The sequence below is a fragment of the Dermacentor silvarum genome, chromosome 8, assembly GCF_013339745.2.
Source record: "Dermacentor silvarum isolate Dsil-2018 chromosome 8, BIME_Dsil_1.4, whole genome shotgun sequence".
Lineage (NCBI taxonomy): Eukaryota > Metazoa > Arthropoda > Arachnida > Ixodida > Ixodidae > Dermacentor > Dermacentor silvarum.
Genome location: NC_051161.1, coordinates 178,047,838 through 178,072,215, shown reverse-complemented (window position 1 = coordinate 178,072,215; position 24,378 = coordinate 178,047,838). Strand labels below are relative to the sequence as shown.

General features: G+C 46.5%; 1 protein-coding gene across 4 annotated transcripts in view; it reads left to right on the top strand.

Moving 5' to 3' along the window:
• LOC119462597 (solute carrier family 41 member 1) overlaps positions 1–4,415 on the top strand; it is a 540,896-nt gene extending 536,481 nt beyond the window's left edge. For 3 of the 4 annotated variants that reach the window (XM_049672774.1, XM_049672771.1, XM_049672772.1), the window contains one exon: positions 3,729–4,075. In XM_049672774.1, coding sequence (XP_049528731.1) covers positions 3,729–3,965 — 237 coding nt within the window. In that variant the 3' untranslated portion in view covers positions 3,966–4,075. Of the gene's footprint in view, positions 1–3,728 lie in introns of all 4 variants that reach the window. The other variant, XM_049672773.1, reaches the window with a different exon arrangement.
• The last annotated feature ends 19,963 nt before the right edge of the window (positions 4,416–24,378 follow it).

Below are 24,378 nucleotides of genomic sequence, written 5' to 3'. Positions count from 1 at the left end.
TGAAATAGCAGTAGTCAGAGCACGCTTTATGGTTCCGTTAGCAGTCTGCACTGGAAATCAGTCATGTCACAGTGAGTGGTGGTGAAATAGCAGCAGACAACACGAAACTGACAGCCACTGTCAGCAGCTTGAATGCCAAAGCACATTCATGTGGTTGCAATGTTTATTTTGTTATCTGGCTCACACAAGTAATGCGAATAAGAGAACAAATATAAGACATCATTAGCTTAGTGAGGCCCAAAATGCTCATTCAGGCAGCCACCGTCGAGTTTGACGCGCCCCATAGTGAAATAGCAAGAGTCGGAGCACGCTTTATGGCTCCGTTAGCAGTCTGCACTGAAAATTGAAGTGTTGTCATAGCCAATTTTCAATTTATTAATCTGACTCGAGCAAGTAATGCGAATGCAAGCACAAATATTGTGATTAATTTTGCTAGCATTTTTTTGTCATATTTACGTTCCGGAAAAATGCTCAGTAAAGTTGAACGTGTTTTAGTGAGTCACTTTGTTCATTACAAGCCGTAGGCAAAGTGACGGACAGATTCAGTGGTATTGGGGAAGTAATAAATGGTGAAAGTTGCAAAAGCTCTCACAGCACTGCTTTGCTGGACTCCATCCACTAGAAAACTGCATTTGTAATGATGAAAGCGTCAAGACAGGAAATGATACCCCACTGCACAATGTTATATATGTGTACCACCACATGTGACGGGCAGCAAAACCATCTGTTTATTAAGACTGAATGCAACAACATAGCAAGGTGCTGTTTCACAATATGGCACCTTTTCATGTGCACTTCTGGCAAGCTACCGTATGCACTGATGCATAAACACATTAACAGGGGTAAGAGACGAAGTAACTGTGTAAGCCACGTGATGCTTTTAACATTTTGTATCTGTCAATGTTTCTGTTCTCACAGCTGATAGAACTTTCTTTGATGCAAGTTGGTTAATCACGTTGTGGCAACAGCACAAGAAGCAAGGTCAGAATAGTAGGGGAAAACAAAGCAAGGTGACAGACTGAGGAGGCAAGGTAGACAAGAGAGAATGGCTTTAATGACATCGAACAGGCCAGCCCTGCTATTCACTGGACTTGGTGCTTTGAATGAGACAAGTTAATGGAATTGTAAAGAAAGTCGTGGCTGCAGCATGCTTACAAGAACAAAAGCAAAGATAAAAGAATAGAAATAGGAATAAATACATGCACGCACGGAAGAACTCACATATTCACACACTTGAACACAAACGCGAGCACGAAAACTAAGATCTAAAATACAAAAAAGGGCAAAATAACAAATATACATAAACGCACAAGAAAACACGCACACACATTTAGACGCGAGTAGAACTATTAGGAGTCAGTTCACAAGCAGCTGTGCCTACTCTGTCGTACTTTTTTTTAAATGTACATATTGGCTCTGTTGCCTTCACTGTCATAGGAATTTTTTAGTAGCGACATATCACGACAAAGCGCAAAGCTGTGTTGTGGGAAAGCAAGTCGAGCGCTGGCAGCACAGCTTATGCGCGATTGTATCACAGCAGGCTTTCTACAGCTGGCGCGTGCAGTGAGCGAAGAGTTCTAAGCCACAAAGCGACGCGAATTCATGCCAAGCTCCCTTGCAACGGCACCAGTGTATCAGTCATAATTTTATATTAGCATTCAGGCTGACATTAAGGAAACAAACACTGCTTCCAAAAGCCTGACCGTTAACAATCCAATGACATTCGCTCAAGCAGCGCGTGTTAGTCACTGATTGTTAGCATTGGTGGAAAGCAATCAATCGACGGTGCTACACAACACTCGAACGACGCTGCTAGACGCTCGGCTATCTTATCACACTGCTGCCAACGATCGGTCGTTTGCACGCTGAGCTGGCAGCAACGAATCTTTGCGTTGGAGGTTGCTTTCACAAATCTTTTCTGTTGAGAAACTCGCAGGTTGGTTTCATCCGCGCACGCTTTTCTCATTCCTGATAAAGGTTTCGCTCCATCACTTCACCACGTCCGACGAGAAACGCAGGGGCACAGTACACAAACACACCCGCCGCTCACAGTAGGTACCAGGCTTTGGCGAACTCTCCTCGTCGTAACTTCACTTAAGAGCAAAACAAAACACCACGGAACAAACACGCGCGATGTTTGTTTGCAGCGGTATGTCGCCGCGGGATCCTGTTTCCACACGAAGCGCAGCGTCACCGATGTTCGCTGCAATCTTTCTTCGCCGGCTCACGGCTCAGAACAAACGCACGCGGCACAAATTGTGCATCGCAAGCTCGCAATAATATTTCCGGCATGACAGACCGCCACAAACAATTCGAATTCACTCTGACGAAGGGAGACGCACAGAGCTGACGCGACTCGGCCCAGTTCGAAGCGAGGGCGGCCATGTTAGGCATGTTCCCCGTCGGCGGCGACACCGGCCGTCCGGCTCATGACGTCACCTGAAGCGCGCGCCTATTGGTGCCGGCTCGTATGCATCCGCCTTTGAGGGGCAAATGCCGCTGTCTTCTAAAGTTGTATCCGACTGTAGTGTGTATTATTTCTAGTGCAGCAATGTTTTCGTTACTGAGATTTAATTAGCTAATTGTAATTAATTATCTAACTCGAGAAGTACTGTCCTAATTATCAAAGTGTCAATGAGAAATTTGTAGAGCAACCTGAAAAACTCCCGATACAGCTTTCTGTTGCTCAATACGTGCTACATAAATGTGTTTTTCCGAGTGTGAAAGGAGCCCGCGAATACACGCAGAATTGCCGCGCGACTGGTCGCTCGAGGCACTTTTACGTAGCACGTACTGAGCAACAGAAAGCTGTATCGGGAGTTTTTCAGACTACTCTACACTTTTCTCATTGACACTTTGATAAATAGGGCAGTACTTCTCGAGTTAGATAATTATTACAATTAGCTAATTAAATCTATCTAACGAAAAAATTACTGGCGGCTGCTCCACTGCACTGGAAACAATATGCACTGGGTTTGCTTCGCGTAACGCCGTTCCTCTCTTTTTTAGTTGTGTTACGTGATAGCTGGACACCCTGTATATATATATATATCCACGCATGCCGATAAAAGATTGAGGAGATAAAGATAGAATGATAGAAAGATAAGATAGTCTTCACCTTGCATGTTGCTTTTAACGATAATGTATATATGAACGATACCTGTGGAGTGCTTATACAGGTTCTTTTCAGCTTCAATAATTTCACGTGTTAGGCAAATAATGTCCATCGTCAAAACACTGAACTTGTTAAACACGGGAGAGCATTCGGACGATTTACAGTGGACAGCCAAGCATCCTAAAAGTGCTGCATGCGTTCGACATCGTAATCATGCTCCCTAATTATATCGCTGTCTGTCCGTCTTGTCTTCCTCGCGCTTAGGCGTAAACCGCCCAGGCAGAGTGTTTACTTTGACATTCACTCAAAGCATTTCACCTCGCATAAGAATGAAAACTTGCTGCGCTTGTTATTCCTATTATTATTTTAAGTTGTTATTCAGCCTTTTGAATCAGCTCCAACGCTGCAAATGAAATCCAGAGCTTCATAAGGGATGCGAGCTGTGAGTTTCTTGATTGTGTGCCAAACACTATCTAACGATGACGAAGAATAAAAAGTAGTTTAATGATTGGAAAATGTAGAGAGAGGTCGGCCGGAAAATGGAGCATCTGGCCAGGGAAGGGTCACAATGGGAGGGACACATTGCATAAAGTGTGTTCTCGATGCGTTGCAGCTGACCGTTCTGCTGTACCTGGCCCGCTGTGGCGCCTACTGGATGTGGCGGCGCAAGATCGACCCGGACAACGCGCTCATTCCGCTTCTCACGGGCTTCGGGGACCTGTGCGGCACCGGCTTGCTGCTGCTCGCGTTCCTCTTTCTCGAGAACATCGAAGACCCCAGCGTCGCCGGATTCGTCGGCCACCACGCATCGCCGCTGGCCGCCAACGACACCATCCTGGCCGCCAGCTGAACTCGTGTCGACGCGTCAGAGAAAAGTCGGCAGCGCTTCTTTCGTGGCACTCAATCTGACGTTATGGGACCCGAGCGAACACACAACCGTAGATCGCTCGTCCCCGACAGTAGCTGCGCCGCCTGCCTAAACACGCACGCGAGATGCTGCGCGAGGTGCTGAACGAGATGGTGCCGCTGCTTCCGCACAGAGCCAGTTTCCGCGGCTTTCTGAAGAACATTTCTCCAGATTTCCAGCTTTTCTTTTTTTTTCATAAGCTAACAATGTGACGAGCTGATTGAAAGGACGGGGGTTCGAGCATTGTGAATTTTTCATGCACAAAATAGTTTCATGCTTGCTCATATCCGGCGAGACGGCCTGGCACACTCGACCGTGTCGTGGCGAGCTCTTTGTCTGAGGCAAAGCCAAGCACCACGGTTGTACAACTTGCTCAAAAAAACTTACACGCTTGTAGGATGCCCAGGCTGCATGGTTCAATCACCTCTTGCACAAAGATATGTAGGGCGGCATATGCATTACAAACCGGTCTACATGACGTTAAGTGTGATAATAGTAAGACGAGTGATCAGCAGCGACGAAGGACGAGACCTCTCTGGAAAGAAAAAACGCGTCGTTATCTCTTCGGGATTGTTAGTGGTCTTATAATATACCGGGTGTTTCAGCGAACACTTTCAAAAATTTCTTAAAGTTGCCTGTGGCAGATAGCACAATTCTAGTTCATGAGCTGGTATATTCGAAGAGGCGGACATTACTTGCAGAAAGAGTTGAAATGCATAATCGACTAATTTTAAAAAACGCACTAATTCTAGCGTGGAGTTCGCAAGACTTGGAACGAATTGTCAGGGTGACACCAGTATCTAGATATTAATTCCCAAACTTTGCGGAGAAATGCATTGGCTACTTTTGTGCTTCAATGTTGAAAACGACGTTTTCTTAAGAAAGTAAGTGGAACGTCATTACATTTATCACTCAATCAATAAATCAAATATTGTTTTTTAAAGTAGGATCACAACAACGATATGTAGGAGAGGGTCTCAAGGTCACATGATTATTGGATACAAATTACGTTATTAGCAGAGAAAAAAAATGGTCGGTCCTTCCACTCCGTGAAGATGGTTAAACAGCGAAGCTGAAACGTGCGGCCCCGATGTTTATCACTGGGTTAGTCCCAAGGGTTTATTAGGGTATTTCTCAATTATGAGGTTACACACACGTTCGGCTGCGACGGAGAACGACGTCACTGACGGTGTGCCCGCCGACCGCAGTTGTCGCTTGCGTTCGATGTCTCCAGTTTGCTCGGCGGCTTGGTTGCCGCTTGCGATTCTTCGAAATTAAATTGCTTCAAAATTAAATCTGTCCATTACGGTAAAACAATGAATCGCTCATACCCCCTTAAGCACGGCCTCCCCATTACGACGACAGAAGTGAAATTTTACGCTGGAATGATGAGCGACAACGCAGCCAGCTGTGGAAGAAGACGATCGAGCCAATGCTGATGATAGCCATATACGATTTCGCCTAGACCCATAGAAATAACCAAACCGACAGAAGAAACGGGTACATTACATTCATATAAGGCGTTAATAACCAAAGTTTGTATATACATAAATCTGTTCTGTGATGGCATAAATATTTGATAGAGAAATACAAATTCACACTAACAATGATAATATGCAAGGAAAGTTAACACGAACAGTAACAGTGCATCGTTATCATGTAAAATAATTACAAATTTAAACTAGAAAGAGAAAAAAAATAAAAAAACCAACAAAAGAACAGAGTACATACAATAAAGAATTCATGACAGAATTATTTATTTAAAAGATGGCTTTTAAGTGTTATTTTTAAATGCAGTAAGATATGATGATGTTTTGATGGGTTAGGGCAGAGAATTCCACATTTTAATAGCGCAGAATGATGTTTTCATTTACGGTAATTAGTAAAAACTTAATTAATTAGCAAGGTCTCACAAAGAGATGGAAAAGGCAGAAGCTTAATCGCAAACTAAGGATTCGCATAGCTCAGCTAGCACAGGAAGCTAACGCACGAAAGTTAAGCGACAGCAATTGGCGTCAGTTTAGCGACTCGCTTCGGGGCACGTTGACTACAAAGAAAACATGGCACATTCTTCGGAGTGGCTCGGGAGGAACAAAAACAGCCACGAACCGCACCTTCAAGCTTCTGGAAAACGAGTTTGAAGGCAGGGAAGCCGACATGATAAAAAAAATTAAACAGATATATGTAGGAACGGCCCCGACCGGGCAATCCACCAAGTCCGTTTACGAAGGACAGGACCAACCAGAACTGGACACCCCCATAACCTTTGAGGAGGTTTACGCGGCGGCACATTCCTTCAGGAAAAACACCGCCCCAGGGGTCGATCAGGTAACGAATGCAATGATTCGCAATCTAAGTGACGAGACGCTAAGGAGCTTGACCGATTTCTTTAACAACACGGCGTCCTTGCCAAAGAATGGAAGGAAGCCAAAGTTGCAAAACCGGGCAACATCAACAACCATCGTCCCATATCCCTAACGCGCAGGGAAACTTTTTCAAAAGGTTGTGCAGGTCCGGCCCTCGAACCACACCATGTTCCCCTCCAACATGTTTGGTTTCCGACCCCACGTTTTTCTACTACGAGGTCCTGCACCCCCAAGAGGGGTTCGGATTTCTTTCATTTATTTATTTTCAATAAAGTTTTTACTTACTTCGTGAGAACCTTGGGCAGCAAGAAATTATTTTTCTCAACAACGTGAGCAGAGTCAATATTCTTCAAAGATTCCAAGGAAATAAAATTGTGAGTGAGATCATTATTAATCAACCTGAAAAGCATAGCAATTAGGTTGAGTGCGAATAAATCAGTAGTTGTCAGCAATCTATTCTACCTGCGTGCCTTCCCTTGGGCGGCACGTAGAACCCGGATAGCGCTCGCCCGCATGAGAAAAAAGACGGCGCCTGGCAAGTGAAGCCAAGGCTCGCTGTTCTATTCTGGCGTCAATTCGCGTCAGATGTCTCTTTCCTTCGCTCCTGAGGAATAATCCTACAATATTAATATTGCTACGAGAGACACATTCTGCCAGGGGCCGACGACAAAGAAGACGGTTCTGTCGGGTGCTGGTGGCTGTCCACCATCTTGGCTACTGTGTCTGTGTAGTGTAAGTACAGTGTAAACAGTCCCGCCTTGTGTCGTTTTACGTAACATCTTTGTGGTGGAGGTGCTGGGTAGTTCCCTGTTTCCATCACGGAGCTCCGCAACGGCCGCCTCATCACGCTTCCGACCATGTCAGTCGGTGCAGGCACAACGTCTTCACCCGCTGCCCCTCCCGTGGCTCCCACCTACATCGTTCTGCCTCCTGCTCGTGATCCTGGCGTCTTTTCCGGCCAGGATGGGGCTCACGTCGACAAATGGCTCAACCTTTACGAACGGATCAGCGCCAGCTACAGGTGGGACCCGACCCTTATGCTCGCCAACGTGCTTTTTTACCTCGATGGCCCACCACGGGTGTGGTTCGAGACGCACGAGGCGGACATTACAAGCTGGGACTCTTTGAAAGAAAAGATCCGCGACCTTTTTGGGGACAGCACTGTCCGGCAGCATGCTGCGCGGCATGAACTTGCGACTCGTGCACAGACATCCTCCGAGTCATACGTCTCTTACATCCAGGACGTTATCGCTCTTTGCCGCCAGGTTGACGAGCACATGCCTGAATCCGAGAGGGTTTCTGATGTGCTGAAAGGTATCGCCGACGATGCCTTTAACCTGCTCGTGTATACCAACTTTGATACCGTCGACACAATCATCAAAGAGTGTCGGCGGTTTGAACATGCCAAGAGCCGCCGTATAACCCAGAAATTCACCCGGCTGCCCAATACGGCTGCAAGTTCATCGTGCCGCTCCTCGTCGCCTGCCGCCCACCTGTGACCACGTTACGCGTATTGTTCGTCGCGAGATTGAAGCTGCCTGTCCTGCACCTATTCCACCACCCGTGTTTACATCCCACGCCAGTGACCCAACGCAGCCATCAGTGTCCCTCATTGAATCTGTAGTCAGGCAGGAGTTTGCCAATCTCGGCCTTCCACCTGCGTGCCCACTGACTCGTCCTGACGATCAGCCTTATTCCTCTGGACCCGCTCGACAATCCTACACCTCTCCTGTCTCCTTCCGCAATCCTGCGGAATGGAGAACGCCCGACGATCAGCCCATCTGCTTCTCCTGTGCCGGGCACATTGCTCGTTATTGCCGTCGCCGTTGGACCTACGCATCTCGCCAGACCTATATGCACCCTACTCCTTCTAGACGTTCAACCACTGGTTCCCCTACTTACTACTCGTCCTCCCACGAGCCTCTTCCCTTTGACGCCACTGCTCCTGTTCGCCGCTTCTCCCGCTCTCCGCAGCCTTGCCGCTTTTCCTCGCCGTCCTTCTCTGGACGCCGTCCTTCTCTGACTCTTCCCACTCACCATAGCCTCCTAGAAGTCAAAGTCGACAATGTTCCTGTGACCGCCCTCATCGACACTGCTGCACACTTGTTTATTATGAGCGCCCCATTACGCCGCCGCCTGCAGAAGATTATGACGCCGTCTACGACACAGACAATACGTGTTGCTGATGGTGGTGCTGTTCAAGTAATCGGAATGTGCACCGCCCGTGTCAGCATTGCCGGCCATCACACTGTCGTACTTTTTGCCATCCTTGCTCACTGCCCCCATGACTTTATCCTTGGCCTTAACTTTCTTTCGGCACACCCGGCCTTAATTTATTGTTCTTCTGAAACACTCTGCCTCGATCTTCTTCTTGTATCAGATGCATGTGAAACGCCCGTCAGCCGCTTAAGCCCCACCGGTTTTGTTCGCCTACCGCCTCAAGCCGTCACGTACGTGTGTTTGTCATCGACCTCACCCGTTCCTGATGGCGACTATATCGTCACTCCGATTACTGACGTGCGCCTGACGCGCAATGTTACTGTGCCACATACCATCGCGACATTAGCTGATAACTGTGTTCCTCCCGCTACTAAACTTTGGTCTGACCCCCCAAGTGTAGCCCCACAAGATGTCGCTTGCGCACCTCACCGCTATCACGCACCATGACGTCAAGGTTGTCACCATAAGTGCTCCTGACGAAGCTGAAGTTTCCCGGTCACCAAGTTCTGACGAAAGCATTTTTCGCAAAATGATTGGATCAGATCTTTCGCCTGACCAGGCCGACGCTCTTTGCCGGGTTTTGGCCTCATACAGCGACATTTTCGACATTCGTGATCGACCCCTGGGTCAGACTAAGATTGTCACCCACCTAATCAACACTGGCGACTCTTTGCCCGTGTGTCTTACCGTGTGCCCGCATCAGAGCGTGATGTTATTCAAAAAGAAGTGGCTAAAATGCTTGCGAAATACATCATCGAACCATCATCTAGTCCTTGGGGCTCCGCTGTCGTATTAGTAAAGAAGAAAGACGGATCCTGGCGTTTCTGCATTGATTATCGGCACCTCAACAAAATCACGAAGAACGACGTCTACCCTCTTCCACGTATCGACGACGCCCTCGACTGCCTCCATGGTGCCACCTTCTTTTCATCCCTAGACCTTCGATCTGGCTACTGGCATATCGCTGTAGACGACCTGTATCGCGAGAAAACCGCCTTCGTGACCCCTGACGGCCTTTACCAATTCAAGGTCATGCCTTTCGGTCTCTGCAACGCACCAGCCACCTTTGAGAGAATGATGGACACACTGCTTCAAGGATTTAAATGGTCGACGTGTTTATGTTACCTGGACGACGTGATAATTTTCTCTCCCACTTTCGCAACACACCTTGAGCGGCTTTCGACCATTCTAGCAATTTTCCGACGAGCTGGCCTCCAGCTCAATTCCTCGAAGTGCCACTTCGCTCTTCGTCAAATTACTGTGCTGGGCCACCTCGTTGACGCTTCCGGTGTCCGACCAGACCCAGCGAAGGTACGCGCTGTCACGAATTTCCCCGTTCCACGGTCTGTCCATGACGTTCGTAGTTTCGTGGGGCGCTGTGCTCCTACTTTCGCCGTTTCGTGAAAAACTTTGCGGCGCTCGCACGTCCACTCACTGACCTTCTCAAGCAAGACGTCCCGTTTTGTTGGGGTCCTCTACAAGCTAACGCCTTCTCTGAGCTCATCGCCGCCCTAACGACTCCACCTATCCTTGCCCATTTTGACCCAGCTGCTCCCACAGAAGTGCGCACAGACGCTAGTGGTCACGGCATCGGTGCAGTTTTAGCCCAAAACCAACGCGGCATTGATCGTGTTATTGCGTACGCAAGTCGTCTCCTTTCTAAATCTGAACGCAATTACTCGATTACGGAACGGGAACAAGCTTGTCTGGGTGGTTTCGAAATTCCGTCCTTACTTGTATGGTCGCCCTTTTCGTGTTGTCACTGATCATCACGCTCTCTGTTGGCCTTCCTCACTGAAGGACCCTAACGGACGACTTGGTCGTTGGGCGCTGCGCCTTCAGGAGTACTCTTACTCAGTTACCTACAAGTCTGGCCGCCTCCATCTAGACGCGGACTGCTTGTTGACCCTAACCTGTTGACCAACCAGACGGATCGGAAATCGAACCTAGCCCCTGCATTATGTCCATGTCTCAGTTTCGCCAGATTGGTGACGAACAACGCCGTGATGATTCTTTGCGATCGCTCATTGACCGGCTGGAATCCGCACCTAACGACGCCTCACTGCGCATGTTCGTCCTCATGAATGGCACACTTTACCCTCGTAACGTCCAGTCCGATGGCCTTGAGCTGCTTCTCGTTGTGTCTAAACATCTGCGTTCAACGGTCCTGCATGCGCTTGACGACGAACCAACTGCTGGTCACCTTGGCGTATCCCGCACGTACGACCGTGTGCGGCGGCGCTTCTTTTGGCGCGGTCTCGCCCGGTCTGTTCGACGTTACGTGACCTCCTGCGATAAATGCCAACGTCGGAAACGTCCTGCCGCACCCCCTGCTGCACTGCTTCAACCACTCGCCATCCCGACCGAACCATTCTTCCGTGTTGGTTTAGACCTTCTCGGTCCTTTTCCTGTGTCAAGATCCGGCAACAAGTGGGTCGCTGTTGCTATCGATTATGCGACCAGGTATGCAATCACTCGAGCGCTCCCCACCAGCGCTGCTACTGCCGTTGCCGATTTTTTGCTCCACGATGTTATTCTACACCATGCCGCCCCTAGCCGATTGCTCACAGATCGAGGCCGTGCATTTTTATCCCGAGTAATCGACGATCTTTTACGCTCCTCCTCAACGCAGCACAAGTTGACCACCGCCTACCATCCTCAAACGAATGGCCTCACCGAGCGCCTAAATGGCACCCTCACGGACGTGCTCTCAATGTATGTTTCCTCTGACCACCGTGACTGGGACCTGGCGCTGCCTTACGTGACCTTCGCCTACAGTTCATCGCATCACGATACCGCCGGTTATTCACTCTTCTATATGCTCTTTGGCCGTGAACCAACGTTACCAATGGACACCCTACTTCCGGCTGCTGCCGCGCCGCCTAGCGAATATGCACGTGATGCCATCGCTCGTGCCGATGACGCGCGTCAGATCGCTCGCTCTAGGCTGTCGGCCTCGCAAGCGACCCAAAAGCGCCTCTATGACAGCCGGCATCACGACGTTCGCTTCTCACCCGGTGCCTTAGTTCTCCTGTGGTGTCCATTCCGTCGTGTTGGCTTGTCCGAGAAGTTGTTATCTCGGGACACGGGTCCTTACCGAATCATCCGCCAGGTCACGGACGTCACCTACGAGATTGTTCCCGTCTCTCCGACTTTGCCGCCTGCGATCGCTCCCAGTGACATAGTTCACGTCAGCAGGCTGAAAGCATGCCACCCTCCTTCTGAAGACAATGTTTGAAGGGCGCCGAGACGGCGCTTCTACCGCCGGGGGTAATGCTACGAGAGACACATTCTGCCAGGGGCGGACGACAAATAAGACGGTTCTGTCCGGTGCTGGTGGCTGTCCACCATCTTGGCTACTGTGTCTGTGTAGTGTAAATATAGTGTAAATAGTCCCGCCTTGTGTCGTTTTACGTAACGATATTATTAAGGTAGGAAATTTTCAGGTGCAAGTTGGACAGGGGTAATTGGAGATCGCAGGGAGAGCTAGGCCTGCAGTGGACATAGGCTGATGATGATGATCAATATTACGTCGCCTAAAGTTAGAAATAATGCACAGAGCTTGGTTTTGTATGCGCAAAACAGATAAGTTGCACTGATACTTGTTGCCATAAGCAGTAATACCGTAATATTAAAATGAGAGCAGGAGTAGATAGACAAGATCGAGCTTTTATGAGTGCTCTTATACCGAAAGAAGTTCTTTTCTTAACTTGTGCGATCATCATCATCATCCCCCTATATTTCTGTCCACTGCAGGACGAAGACACTGAGATCGCCAATTACCCCTGTCTTGCGCTAGCTGATTGCAGCTTGCGGCGGCAAATTTCCTAACTTCATCACCCCACCTAGTTTTCTGCCGTCTTCTGCGCTTCCCTTCTCAGGGTATCCATTCTGCAACTCTAAGGGTCCACCGGTTATCCATCCTACGCATTAAATGGCTTGAGAATTCACCCTGAGAATTCGTTCCAGGTGGATCCGCCTTGCGAACTCCACGGCTAGAATTTGTAAATTGCAATATGTGCCATAAGGTAATTAGTTAAACACTTCATTAGTGACTTTTTTAATTAGTCGATTATACATTTCAATTTCTTGTGCAAGTAATGTCCGCCTCTTCGAGTAGACCAGCTCATGAACTAGAATTGTGCTATCTCCCACAGGCAACCATAAATAATTTCTGAAAGTGTTCGCTGAAGCACTTTGCCGCGACTACCGTGTGCTTACTAGAAAGAATTGGGAATTTTCAAACATTTCGGTCTTTAGATCCTTGAGCTGCACACACGGACTAAGGAAGGAATAGACGTGAACGAGCCGAAAGAAACGAAATAGAGCGTCTTGGGTGTGTTCACGCCAGGCGTCATATCTAGATCTCTCTTGGTCGGCTTTAACCTCCCAAAGCAGCACAAAACCTATGGACTATGCCCTGCATTATTATTTCTTCTTGTTTTTTCAGTCCTGTGTCGCACTGTAATAAATTTTCTTTGAGAGACACCGTGCATTGGAGGGCAACGAATTCATTTCGGCCACCTGGAGTTGGACTGCGGGCCCTGCGGCTGTAACCCTTGTGGGGTCTTAGGGTCTCACAGGAGACTGACCACCGCGGGTTCGAGCTTAGCGAGCCACAGGGCCGCGTCAGCCGTCGCCGCCAGCACCGCTGCGTGCGAGTTCAGGTCGCAAGGGGCTACCGAGCGACGCACGCAAGAACACAGTATTGTCCTGAGTTGAAGGAAACCGCTTATTGAATCCGTCGGCACCGGCACTGCACAAACTCCCGGGCGACAGGGAACCAAAGGGGTCCCGCACCAAGGGCGAAAATACAGACACGTCGCTTCGAGAGCACAAGCTCAAGCTGGTAAACGCCGCTAGGCGTTTACCAGCTTGAGCTGGTAACGTCCCGGCGGCTGTGCTCGGGCGATGGGTCAACTTGGACAATCTCCTTCGGTTTCGGCAAGTGCGGCTTGGCATGGTACGAACGACATCGCGCGAGCACTAGGCACCGCTCTTAGGCTTAGCGTCAGGAAAGGATCAGCACAAAGTACGCGCTCCCCGCACGGGCACCGTGCGCGAGCTCAAGTCCTATAGTCACAAAGGTGTCGGCGGACGAGAAGAAAGCGTGTACTATCGTGAGCAATATGAGCTGGAACACACGAACGCGTGGCAAATAGCCTCGAACCCTACGCCAGGCGATTCGCAGCGGCCGCTGCAGGAAACAAAGTGGGAAGGGCACGGCGGTTCCACTAAGTGTCGGCACTCCTGCCTCGGTAGTGTTCGTAAAAACGACAACTGATAGCTTGTCAGCGGCCGCAAGCGTGATATGAGTTCACATCAACGCGCACATGCACATACTACGTACAATGACCCATCAGGCTATGCGCCCACCCCACGACCTACCCACGAAACACTCAAGCAGCTATTTGATGTCTAAAAGATGTCTTGAACAGATAATTCGAAAGTCTAATAGCTGTCCTGGTCAAGACATTTTCTAGCCGTGGACATCTGCAGGTACTTCAGTAAGCCCTGCTAACGTTACGCTAAAAGTTGGCTAATAAGCACCTCGACAAGAACAACTTCAAGGATTGTATTAGACGTTCCCAGAATTATGTAATAATGGTTTCGGAAACATTATGCAGGCGTTTATAAAAAATCTTGACAAGAAAAATTTAAGAACTTTATTAGACGTTCTCAGAATTCTGTTATAAATTATAAACATTTATAGATTGTCATCCTACAGTGACGCACTCCACTTCAGCAAACCATGCATCCGTATGCTAGCTTCATAGCACATAAGTTACTATATGGAACTGAAAAATACATTGAAGCATTACATTATATTACTTATAATACCTTGCACTAAATGTTTTAACATTTATCAAATGTGCAATACACATTCAAAGCAAATGTGCATAACCACATGCAGAAAAAAATTACAACCTGACTTTGTGAGAAAGCGGCTTTATTGAGTAATAAATTAAAGGACATGCAGAAAGATTTTACAAAATTTTTAAATACAGTAGAAAAGGTGACCACAGAAAATAAGACGCAGCTGCAGTAACCACAGCAATCCAAGTCCCTTCCTTCTTGAATACCACTGGCTGCCCACAGAAGTTTGCTCTGTAATACAACAGTGAAGAAAAAAGTAAGTAAGCCACACTTGATTTACAATAAAGGTGTGCAATTTGGTATTTCAAATAGCAAAACATGTGCCGTTGTTTTACCTCGGTCACATTTACTTTATAAATTTGAGCAATACTTTCTCTCAAAATCTTATGCTGTACGATGACGTTCGGAATTATGTTGCAGATATGATATGAAAAAGCTACTTTAGAGTGAAATTAAACTGGCAATAGGTTTAATTCACACACGGCTTGCAGTAGGTCATTAGCAGTTAGACGTTTTGCAAACAAATCTCATGCAAGAGTACGTTACTTTTGTTTAAGTAGTGGAGTTGGTGGGTTGTAGCAACAGGTGAGCTTAGCCTGGCAATCAAGGCCGGCAACTGCTCCTTCCGAGTGCCTCTTAGAATATCACTGCGGTATTGTACCACATGTCAATAAAACCATTCTCTTCCTAAAGGGACCCTAAACACTTAACTAATCATAGAATGACCTCACTATTAAAGGACGTCGTCTCACGAATCTCATGCCGCAAATAGTTTTCCAATCCTTCAACTATAAGTGAAGTTACCACACCAATACAAGACTATTTTCCTGCCTGCTAGCGTGCTGGAAGCTACACAGAGGAGAAGCCAAGAGAGCAAAGCCCCGGTATACTGCGCAATGCAGCATGCCACTGCCATCTTAAATGCCACACGCAGCTGATGCAGCTATGCCCAGTGCAAAGATGAAATGCTGTTTGCCCTTTTGCTATTGCATTAACTAAAAATTAGGAACTACGTATTATTAAGAATGTTCTCGTGATCAAGAAATCAGCCAATAGTGTTGGTAGGCCAGCTGCTTTCAATGTGACGACATTGCGGAAGCGAGAGCAGGCGATTTTTCATTGTGTTTGACACGAGATTGTAAATTCCCTGCTGCATGCAGTGCAGCAATATTTGGCTCACATGTTCACAGCAGCTGCTACGACAGATAGGGAACATTTTTTTACCATTTCAAGAAATGTCTCAGGGCCACTTTAAGAATGCAATAAGAAGACATGAAGCTTCTTTGCGTGCTATAACTGATCCTTCTAGGAACACGAAGTGTCGCAGGCATGCTTGCGGAAGGTTCTATTTTTTTTTTTTTTGCAGATTCTTCAGAGGAATGTCCCTTTCACCTCAGTACCTTGGGAACGACCACAGAAAGTGTTCAATGTCTCATGTCTCGTCGCACGTAGTACAGTTTGGAGAATCAATACACCCCGTCCTAAATAACCATGCTGGTGTACGAGCAGATCCTATCCATATTCGATATAGAAGTGATGCTTCATCTCAACGAAATGGCTTGGTTACACAGGGCGCATATTGAAAGCACAACAATGCACTAGATGTTTCTCTGAAGTGAGTGTGCAGCTTTATTATATACCTGTTTTAAAAAATTCAGAATAGCTATTGCTTGAGATATGTATAAAATAAAGCTGTACACTCACTTCAGACAAAAAAAAAACTAGTGCACTCTTATGCTTCAATCAGTGATATGTGCAAGATAATTGGGTGCAAACTATTTATTAGTGTGCCCTCTTGAGGACAAAAAGATCCCCGGAACAAAAAGCATGTAAACTATATATCAACACCACAGTTGTCAGTAAACAGCAAGCATTTTCAGCGGCAATAGAATTAGTTAAGCTCTGGCTTACCATGACTAACAGAAATGGCAGCCAGGCAGCCACATGGTGCCAAATAAGAACTAACAATACACAAAAGAGGTGCATAGAAATCAAAAGAAGCCACTTAACAGAACAGTCAAGCCTTGCATGCTCATACAGGTTTGCCTTAAGATTAATTAGCTGCGCATGAAACTGTGCGAAACAAACACCGTTTGGCCCTTGTTCATCTGTTTGCTGAACATATGCCCTACAGCAAGATAAACACATTTGTAGCAGCATACAAATGGTCAAATGCCAAAAGTATGGAAACAATGCAGAGATTGTGCACGCACGTAAACAAAGCGACCGAATAAGCATACATTCAGGCTCTGGCTTGCAAGCATGCGACTTACCTTAACTAGACAAAAACAATGGAAGCCAGCAGGCCTTGTGGTTCCGTGAAAGAGAAAGAGCTGCATAGGAATTAAAAAGAGACAGTCAACAAAACATTCAATCTCTGGCTTGCAACCATGCGACTTACCTTGACTAGAAAAAAAATGGAAGCCAGCAGGCCTTGTGGTTCCGTGAAAGAGAAAGAGCTGCATAGGAATTAAAAAGAGACAGTCAACAAAACATTCAATCTCTGGCTTGCAACCATGCGACTTACCTTGACTAGACAAAAACAATGGAAGCCAGCAGGCCTTGTGGTTCCGTGAAAGAGAAATGACTGCATAGGAATTAAAAAGAGACAGTCAACAAAACAGTCCACGTCTGGCTTGCAACCATGCTACTTACCTTGACTAGAAAAAAAACAATGGAAGCCAGCAGGCCTAGTGGTTCCGTGAAAGAGAAATAGTTGCATAGGAATTAAAAAGAGACAGTCAACAAAACAGTCAACGTCTGGCTTGCAACTATGTGACTTACCTTAACTAGACAAAAACAATGGAAGCCAGCAGGCCTTGTGGTTCCGTGAAAGAGAAAGAGCTGCCTAGGAATTAAAAAGAGACAGCCAACAAAACAGTCAACGTCTGGCTTGCAACCGTGCTACTTACCTTGATTAGAAAAAAACAAAACAATGGAAGCCAGCAGGCCTTGTGGTTCCGAGAAAGAGAAATGGCTGCATAGGAATTAAAAAGAGACAGCCAACAAAACAGTCAACGTCTGGCTTGCAACTATGTGACTTACCTTAACTAGAGAAAAACAATGGAAGCCAGCAGGCCTTGCGGTTTCTTGAAAGAGAAAGAGCTGCATAGGAATTAAAAAGAGACAGTCAACAAAACAGTCCACGTCTGGCTTGCAACCATGCGACTTACCTTGACTAGAAAAAAACAATGGAAGCCAGCAGGCCTTGTGGTTCCGTGAAAGAGAAAGAGCTGTATAGGAATTAAAAAGAGACAGTCAACAAAACAGTCCACGTCTGGCTTGCAACCATGCGACTTACTTTGACTAGAAAAAAACGATGGAAGCCAGCAGGCCTTGTGGTTCCGTGAAAGAGAAAGAGCTGCCTAGGAATTAAAAAGAGACAGCCAACAAAACAGTCAACGTCTGGCTTGCAACCGTGCTACTTACCTTGACTAGAAAAAAACAAAACAATGGAAGCCAGCAGGCCTTGTGGTTCCGAGAAAGAGAAATGGCTGCATAGGAATTAAAAAGAGACAGCCAACAAAACAGTCAACGTCTGGCTTGCAACTATGTGACTTACCTTAACTAGAGAAAAACAATGGAAGCCAGCAGGCCTTGCGGTTCCGTGAAAGAGAAAGAGCTGCATAGGAATTAAAAAGAGACAGTCAACAAAACAGTCCACGTCTGGCTTGCAACCATGCGACTTACCTTGACTAGAAAAAAACAATGGAAGCCAGCAGGCCTTGCGGTTCCGTGAAAGAGAAAGAGCTGTATAGGAATTAAAAAGAGACAGTCAACAAAACAGTCCACGTCTGGCTTGCAACCATGCGACTTACTTTGACTAGAAAAAAACAATGGAAGCCAGCAGGCCTTGCGGTTCCGTGAAAGAGAAAGAGCTGTATAGGAATTAAAAAGAGACAGTCAACAAAACAGTCCACGTCTGGCTTGCAACCATGCGACTTACCTTGACTAGAAAAAAACAATGGAAGCCAGCAGGCCTTGCGGTTCCGTGAAAGAGAAAGAGCTGTATAGGAATTAAAAAGAGACAGTCAACAAAACAGTCCACGTCTGGCTTGCAACCATGCGACTTACTTTGACTAGAAAAAAACGATGGAAGCCAGCAGGCCTTGTGGTTCCGTGAAAGAGAAAGAGCTGCCTAGGAATTAAAAAGAGACAGCCAACAAAACAGTCAACGTCTGGCTTGCAACCGTGCTACTTACCTTGACTAGAAAAAAACCAAACAATGGAAGCCAGCAGGCCTTGCGGTTCCGTGAAAGAGAAAGAGCTGTATAGGAATTAAAAAGAGACAGTCAACAAAACAGTCCACGTCTGGCTTGCAACCACGCGACTTACCTTGACTAGAAAAAAACAATGGAAGCCAGCAGGCCTTGCGGTTCCGTGAAAGAGAAAGAGCTGTATAGGAATTAAAAAGAGACAGTCAACAAAACAGTCCACGTCTGGCTTGCAACCATGCGACTTACCTTGACTAGAGAAAAACAATGGAAGCCAGCAGGCCTTGCGGTTCTGTGAAAGAGAAAGAGCTGCATAGGAATTAAAAAGAGACAGTCAACAAAACAGTCCACGTCTGGCTTGCAACCATGCGACTTACCTTGAGTAGAAAAAAACAATGGAAGCCAGCAGGCCTTGCGGTTCCGTGAAAGAGAAAGAGCTGTATAGGAATTAAAAAGATACATTCAACAAAACAGTCCACGTCTGGCTTGCAACCATGCGACTTACCTTGACTAGAAAAAAACAATGGAAGCCAGCAGGCCTTGCGGTTCCGTGAAAGAGAAAGAGCTGTATAGGAATTAAAAAGAGACAGTCAACCAAACAGTCCACGTCTGGCTTGCAACCATGCGACTTACCTTGACTAGAAAAAAACAATGGAAGCCAGCAGGCCTTGCGGTTCCGTGAAAGAGAAAGAGCTGTATAGGAATTAAAAAGAGACAGTCAACCAAACAGTCCACGTCTGGCTTGCAACCATGCGACTTACCTTGACTAGAAAAAAACAATGGAAGCCAGCAGGCCTTGCGGTTCCGTGAAAGAGAAAGAGCTGTATAGGAATTAAAAAGAGACAGTCAACCAAACAGTCCACGTCTGGCTTGCAACCATGCGACTTACCTTGACTAGAAAAAAACAATGGAAGCCAGCAGGCCTTGCGGTTCCGTGAAAGAGAAAAGGCTGTATAGGAATTAAAAAGAGACAGTCAACAAAACAGTCCACGTCTGGCTTGCAACCATGCGACTTACCTTGACTAGAAAAAAACAATGGAAGCCAGCAGGCCTTGCGGTTTCGTGAAAGAGAAAGAGCTGTATAGGAATTAAAAAGAGACAGTCAACCAAACAGTCCACGTCTGGCTTGCAACCATGCGACTCACCTTGACTAGAAAAAAACAATGGAAGCCAGCAGGCCTTGCGGTTCCGTAAAAGAGAAAGAGCTGTATAGGAATTAAAAAGAGACAGTCAACAAAACAGTCCACGTCTGGCTTGCAACAATGCGACTTACCTTGACTAAAAAAAAACAATGGAAGCCAGCAGGCCTTGCGGTTCCGTGAAAGAGAAAGAGCAGTATAGGAATTAAAAAGAGACAGTCAACAAAACAGTCCACGTCTGGCTTGCAACCATGCGACTTACCTTGACTAGAAAAAAACAATGGAAGCCAGCAGGCCTTGCGGTTCCGTGAAAGAGAAAGAGCTGTATAGGAATTAAAAAGAGACAGTCAACCAAACAGTCCACGTCTGGCTTGCAACCATGCGACTTACCTTGACTAGAAAAAAACAATGGAAGCCAGCAGGCCTTGCGGTTCCGTGAAAGAGAAAGAGCTGTATAGGAATTAAAAAGAGACAGTCAACCAAACAGTCCACGTCTGGCTTGCAACCATGCGACTTACCTTGACTAGAAAAAAACAATGGAAGCCAGCAGGCCTGGCGGTTCCGTGAAAGAGAAAGAGCTGTATAGGAATTAAAAAGAGACAGTCAACCAAACAGTCCACGTCTGGCTTGCAACCATGCGACTTACCTTGACTAGAAAAAAACAATGGAAGCCAGCAGGCCTTGCGGTTCCGTGAAAGAGAAAGAGCTGTATAGGAATTAAAAAGAGAAAGTCAACCAAACAGTCCACGTCTGGCTTGCAACCATGCGACTTACCTTGACTAGAAAAAAACAATGGAAGCCAGCAGGCCTTGCGGTTCCGTGAAAGAGAAAGAGCTGTATAGGAATTAAAAAGAGACAGTCAACCAAACAGTCCACGTCTGGCTTGCAACCATGCGACTTACCTTGACTAGAAAAAAACAATGGAAGCCAGCAGGCCTTGCGGTTCCGTGAAAGAGAAAGAGCTGTATAGGAATTAAAAAGAGAAATTCAACCAAACAGTCCACGTCTGGCTTGCAACCATGCGACTTACCTTGACTAGAAAAAAACAATGGAAGCCAGCAGGCCTTGCGGTTCCGTGAAAGAGAAAGAGCTGTATAGGAATTAAAAAGAGACAGTCAACAAAACAGTCCACGTCTGGCTTGCAACCATGCGACTTACCTTGACTAGAAAAAAACAATATAAGCCAGCAGGCCTTGCGGTTCCGTGAAAGAGAAAGAGCTGTATAGGAATTAAAAAGAGACAGTCAACAAAACAGTCCACGTCTGGCTTGCAACCATGCGACTTACTTTGACTAGAAAAAAACGATGGAAGCCAGCAGGCCTTGTGGTTCCGTGAAAGAGAAAGAGCTGCCTAGGAATTAAAAAGAGACAGCCAACAAAACAGTCAACGTCTGGCTTGCAACCGTGCTACTTACCTTGACTAGAAAAAAACAAAACAATGGAAGCCAGCAGGCCTTGTGGTTCCGAGAAAGAGAAATGGCTGCATAGGAATTAAAAAGAGACAGCCAACAAAACAGTCAACGTCTGGCTTGCAACTATGTGACTTACCTTAACTAGAGAAAAACAATGGAAGCCAGCAGGCCTTGCGGTTCCGTGAAAGAGAAAGAGCTGCATAGGAATTAAAAAGAGACAGTCAACAAAACAGTCCACGTCTGGCTTGCAACCATGCGACTTACCTTGACTAGAAAAAAACAATGGAAGCCAGCAGGCCTTGCGGTTCCGTGAAAGAGAAAGAGCTGTATAGGAATTAAAAAGAGACAGTCAACAAAACAGTCCACGTCTGGCTTGCAACCATGCGACTTACTTTGACTAGAAAAAAACAATGGAAGCCAGCAGGCCTTGCGGTTCCGTGAAAGAGAAAGAGCTGTATAGGAATTAAAAAGAGACAGTCAACAAAACAGTCCACGTCTGGCTTGCAACCATGCGACTTACCTTGACTAGAAAAAAACAATGGAAGCCAGCAGGCCTTGCGGTTCCGTGAAAGAGAAAGAGCTGTATAGGAATTAAAAAGAGACAGTCAACAAAACAGTCCACGTCTGGCTTGCAACCATGCGACTTACTTTGACTAGAAAAAAACGATGGAAGCCAGCAGGCCTTGTGGTTCCGTGAAAGAGAAAGAGCTGCCTAGGAATTAAAAAGAGACAGCCAACAAAACAGTCAACGTCTGGCTTGCAACCGTGCTACTTACCTTGACTAGAAAAAAACCAAACAATGGAAGCCAGCAGGCCTTGCGGTTCCGTGAAAGAGAAAGAGCTGTATAGGAATTAAAAAGAGACAGTCAACAAAACAGTCCACGTCTGGCTTGCAACCACGCGACTTACCTTGACTAGAAAAAAACAATGGAAGCCAGCAGGCCTTGCGGTTCCGTGAAAGAGAAAGAGCTGTATAGGAATTAAAAAGAGACAGTCAACAAAACAGTCCACGTCTGGCTTGCAACCATGCGACTTACCTTGACTAGAGAAAAACAATGGAAGCCAGCAGGCCTTGCGGTTCTGTGAAAGAGAAAGAGCTGCATAGGAATTAAAAAGAGACAGTCAACAAAACAGTCCACGTCTGGCTTGCAACCATGCGACTTACCTTGAGTAGAAAAAAACAATGGAAGCCAGCAGGCCTTGCGGTTCCGTGAAAGAGAAAGAGCTGTATAGGAATTAAAAAGATACATTCAACAAAACAGTCCACGTCTGGCTTGCAACCATGCGACTTACCTTGACTAGAAAAAAACAATGGAAGCCAGCAGGCCTTGCGGTTCCGTGAAAGAGAAAGAGCTGTATAGGAATTAAAAAGAGACAGTCAACCAAACAGTCCACGTCTGGCTTGCAACCATGCGACTTACCTTGACTAGAAAAAAACAATGGAAGCCAGCAGGCCTTGCGGTTCCGTGAAAGAGAAAGAGCTGTATAGGAATTAAAAAGAGACAGTCAACCAAACAGTCCACGTCTGGCTTGCAACCATGCGACTTACCTTGACTAGAAAAAAACAATGGAAGCCAGCAGGCCTTGCGGTTCCGTGAAAGAGAAAGAGCTGTATAGGAATTAAAAAGAGACAGTCAACCAAACAGTCCACGTCTGGCTTGCAACCATGCGACTTACCTTGACTAGAAAAAAACAATGGAAGCCAGCAGGCCTTGCGGTTCCGTGAAAGAGAAAAGGCTGTATAGGAATTAAAAAGAGACAGTCAACAAAACAGTCCACGTCTGGCTTGCAACCATGCGACTTACCTTGACTAGAAAAAAACAATGGAAGCCAGCAGGCCTTGCGGTTTCGTGAAAGAGAAAGAGCTGTATAGGAATTAAAAAGAGACAGTCAACCAAACAGTCCACGTCTGGCTTGCAACCATGCGACTCACCTTGACTAGAAAAAAACAATGGAAGCCAGCAGGCCTTGCGGTTCCGTAAAAGAGAAAGAGCTGTATAGGAATTAAAAAGAGACAGTCAACAAAACAGTCCACGTCTGGCTTGCAACAATGCGACTTACCTTGACTAAAAAAAACAATGGAAGCCAGCAGGCCTTGCGGTTCCGTGAAAGAGAAAGAGCAGTATAGGAATTAAAAAGAGACAGTCAACAAAACAGTCCACGTCTGGCTTGCAACCATGCGACTTACCTTGACTAGAAAAAAACAATGGAAGCCAGCAGGCCTTGCGGTTCCGTGAAAGAGAAAGAGCTGTATAGGAATTAAAAAGAGACAGTCAACCAAACAGTCCACGTCTGGCTTGCAACCATGCGACTTACCTTGACTAGAAAAAAACAATGGAAGCCAGCAGGCCTTGCGGTTCCGTGAAAGAGAAAGAGCTGTATAGGAATTAAAAAGAGACAGTCAACCAAACAGTCCACGTCTGGCTTGCAACCATGCGACTTACCTTGACTAGAAAAAAACAATGGAAGCCAGCAGGCCTGGCGGTTCCGTGAAAGAGAAAGAGCTGTATAGGAATTAAAAAGAGACAGTCAACCAAACAGTCCACGTCTGGCTTGCAACCATGCGACTTACCTTGACTAGAAAAAAACAATGGAAGCCAGCAGGCCTTGCGGTTCCGTGAAAGAGAAAGAGCTGTATAGGAATTAAAAAGAGAAAGTCAACCAAACAGTCCACGTCTGGCTTGCAACCATGCGACTTACCTTGACTAGAAAAAAACAATGGAAGCCAGCAGGCCTTGCGGTTCCGTGAAAGAGAAAGAGCTGTATAGGAATTAAAAAGAGACAGTCAACCAAACAGTCCACGTCTGGCTTGCAACCATGCGACTTACCTTGACTAGAAAAAAACAATGGAAGCCAGCAGGCCTTGCGGTTCCGTGAAAGAGAAAGAGCTGTATAGGAATTAAAAAGAGAAATTCAACCAAACAGTCCACGTCTGGCTTGCAACCATGCGACTTACCTTGACTAGAAAAAAACAATGGAAGCCAGCAGGCCTTGCGGTTCCGTGAAAGAGAAAGAGCTGTATAGGAATTAAAAAGAGACAGTCAACAAAACAGTCCACGTCTGGCTTGCAACCATGCGACTTACCTTGACTAGAAAAAAAACAATGGAAGCCAGCAGGCCTTGCGGTTC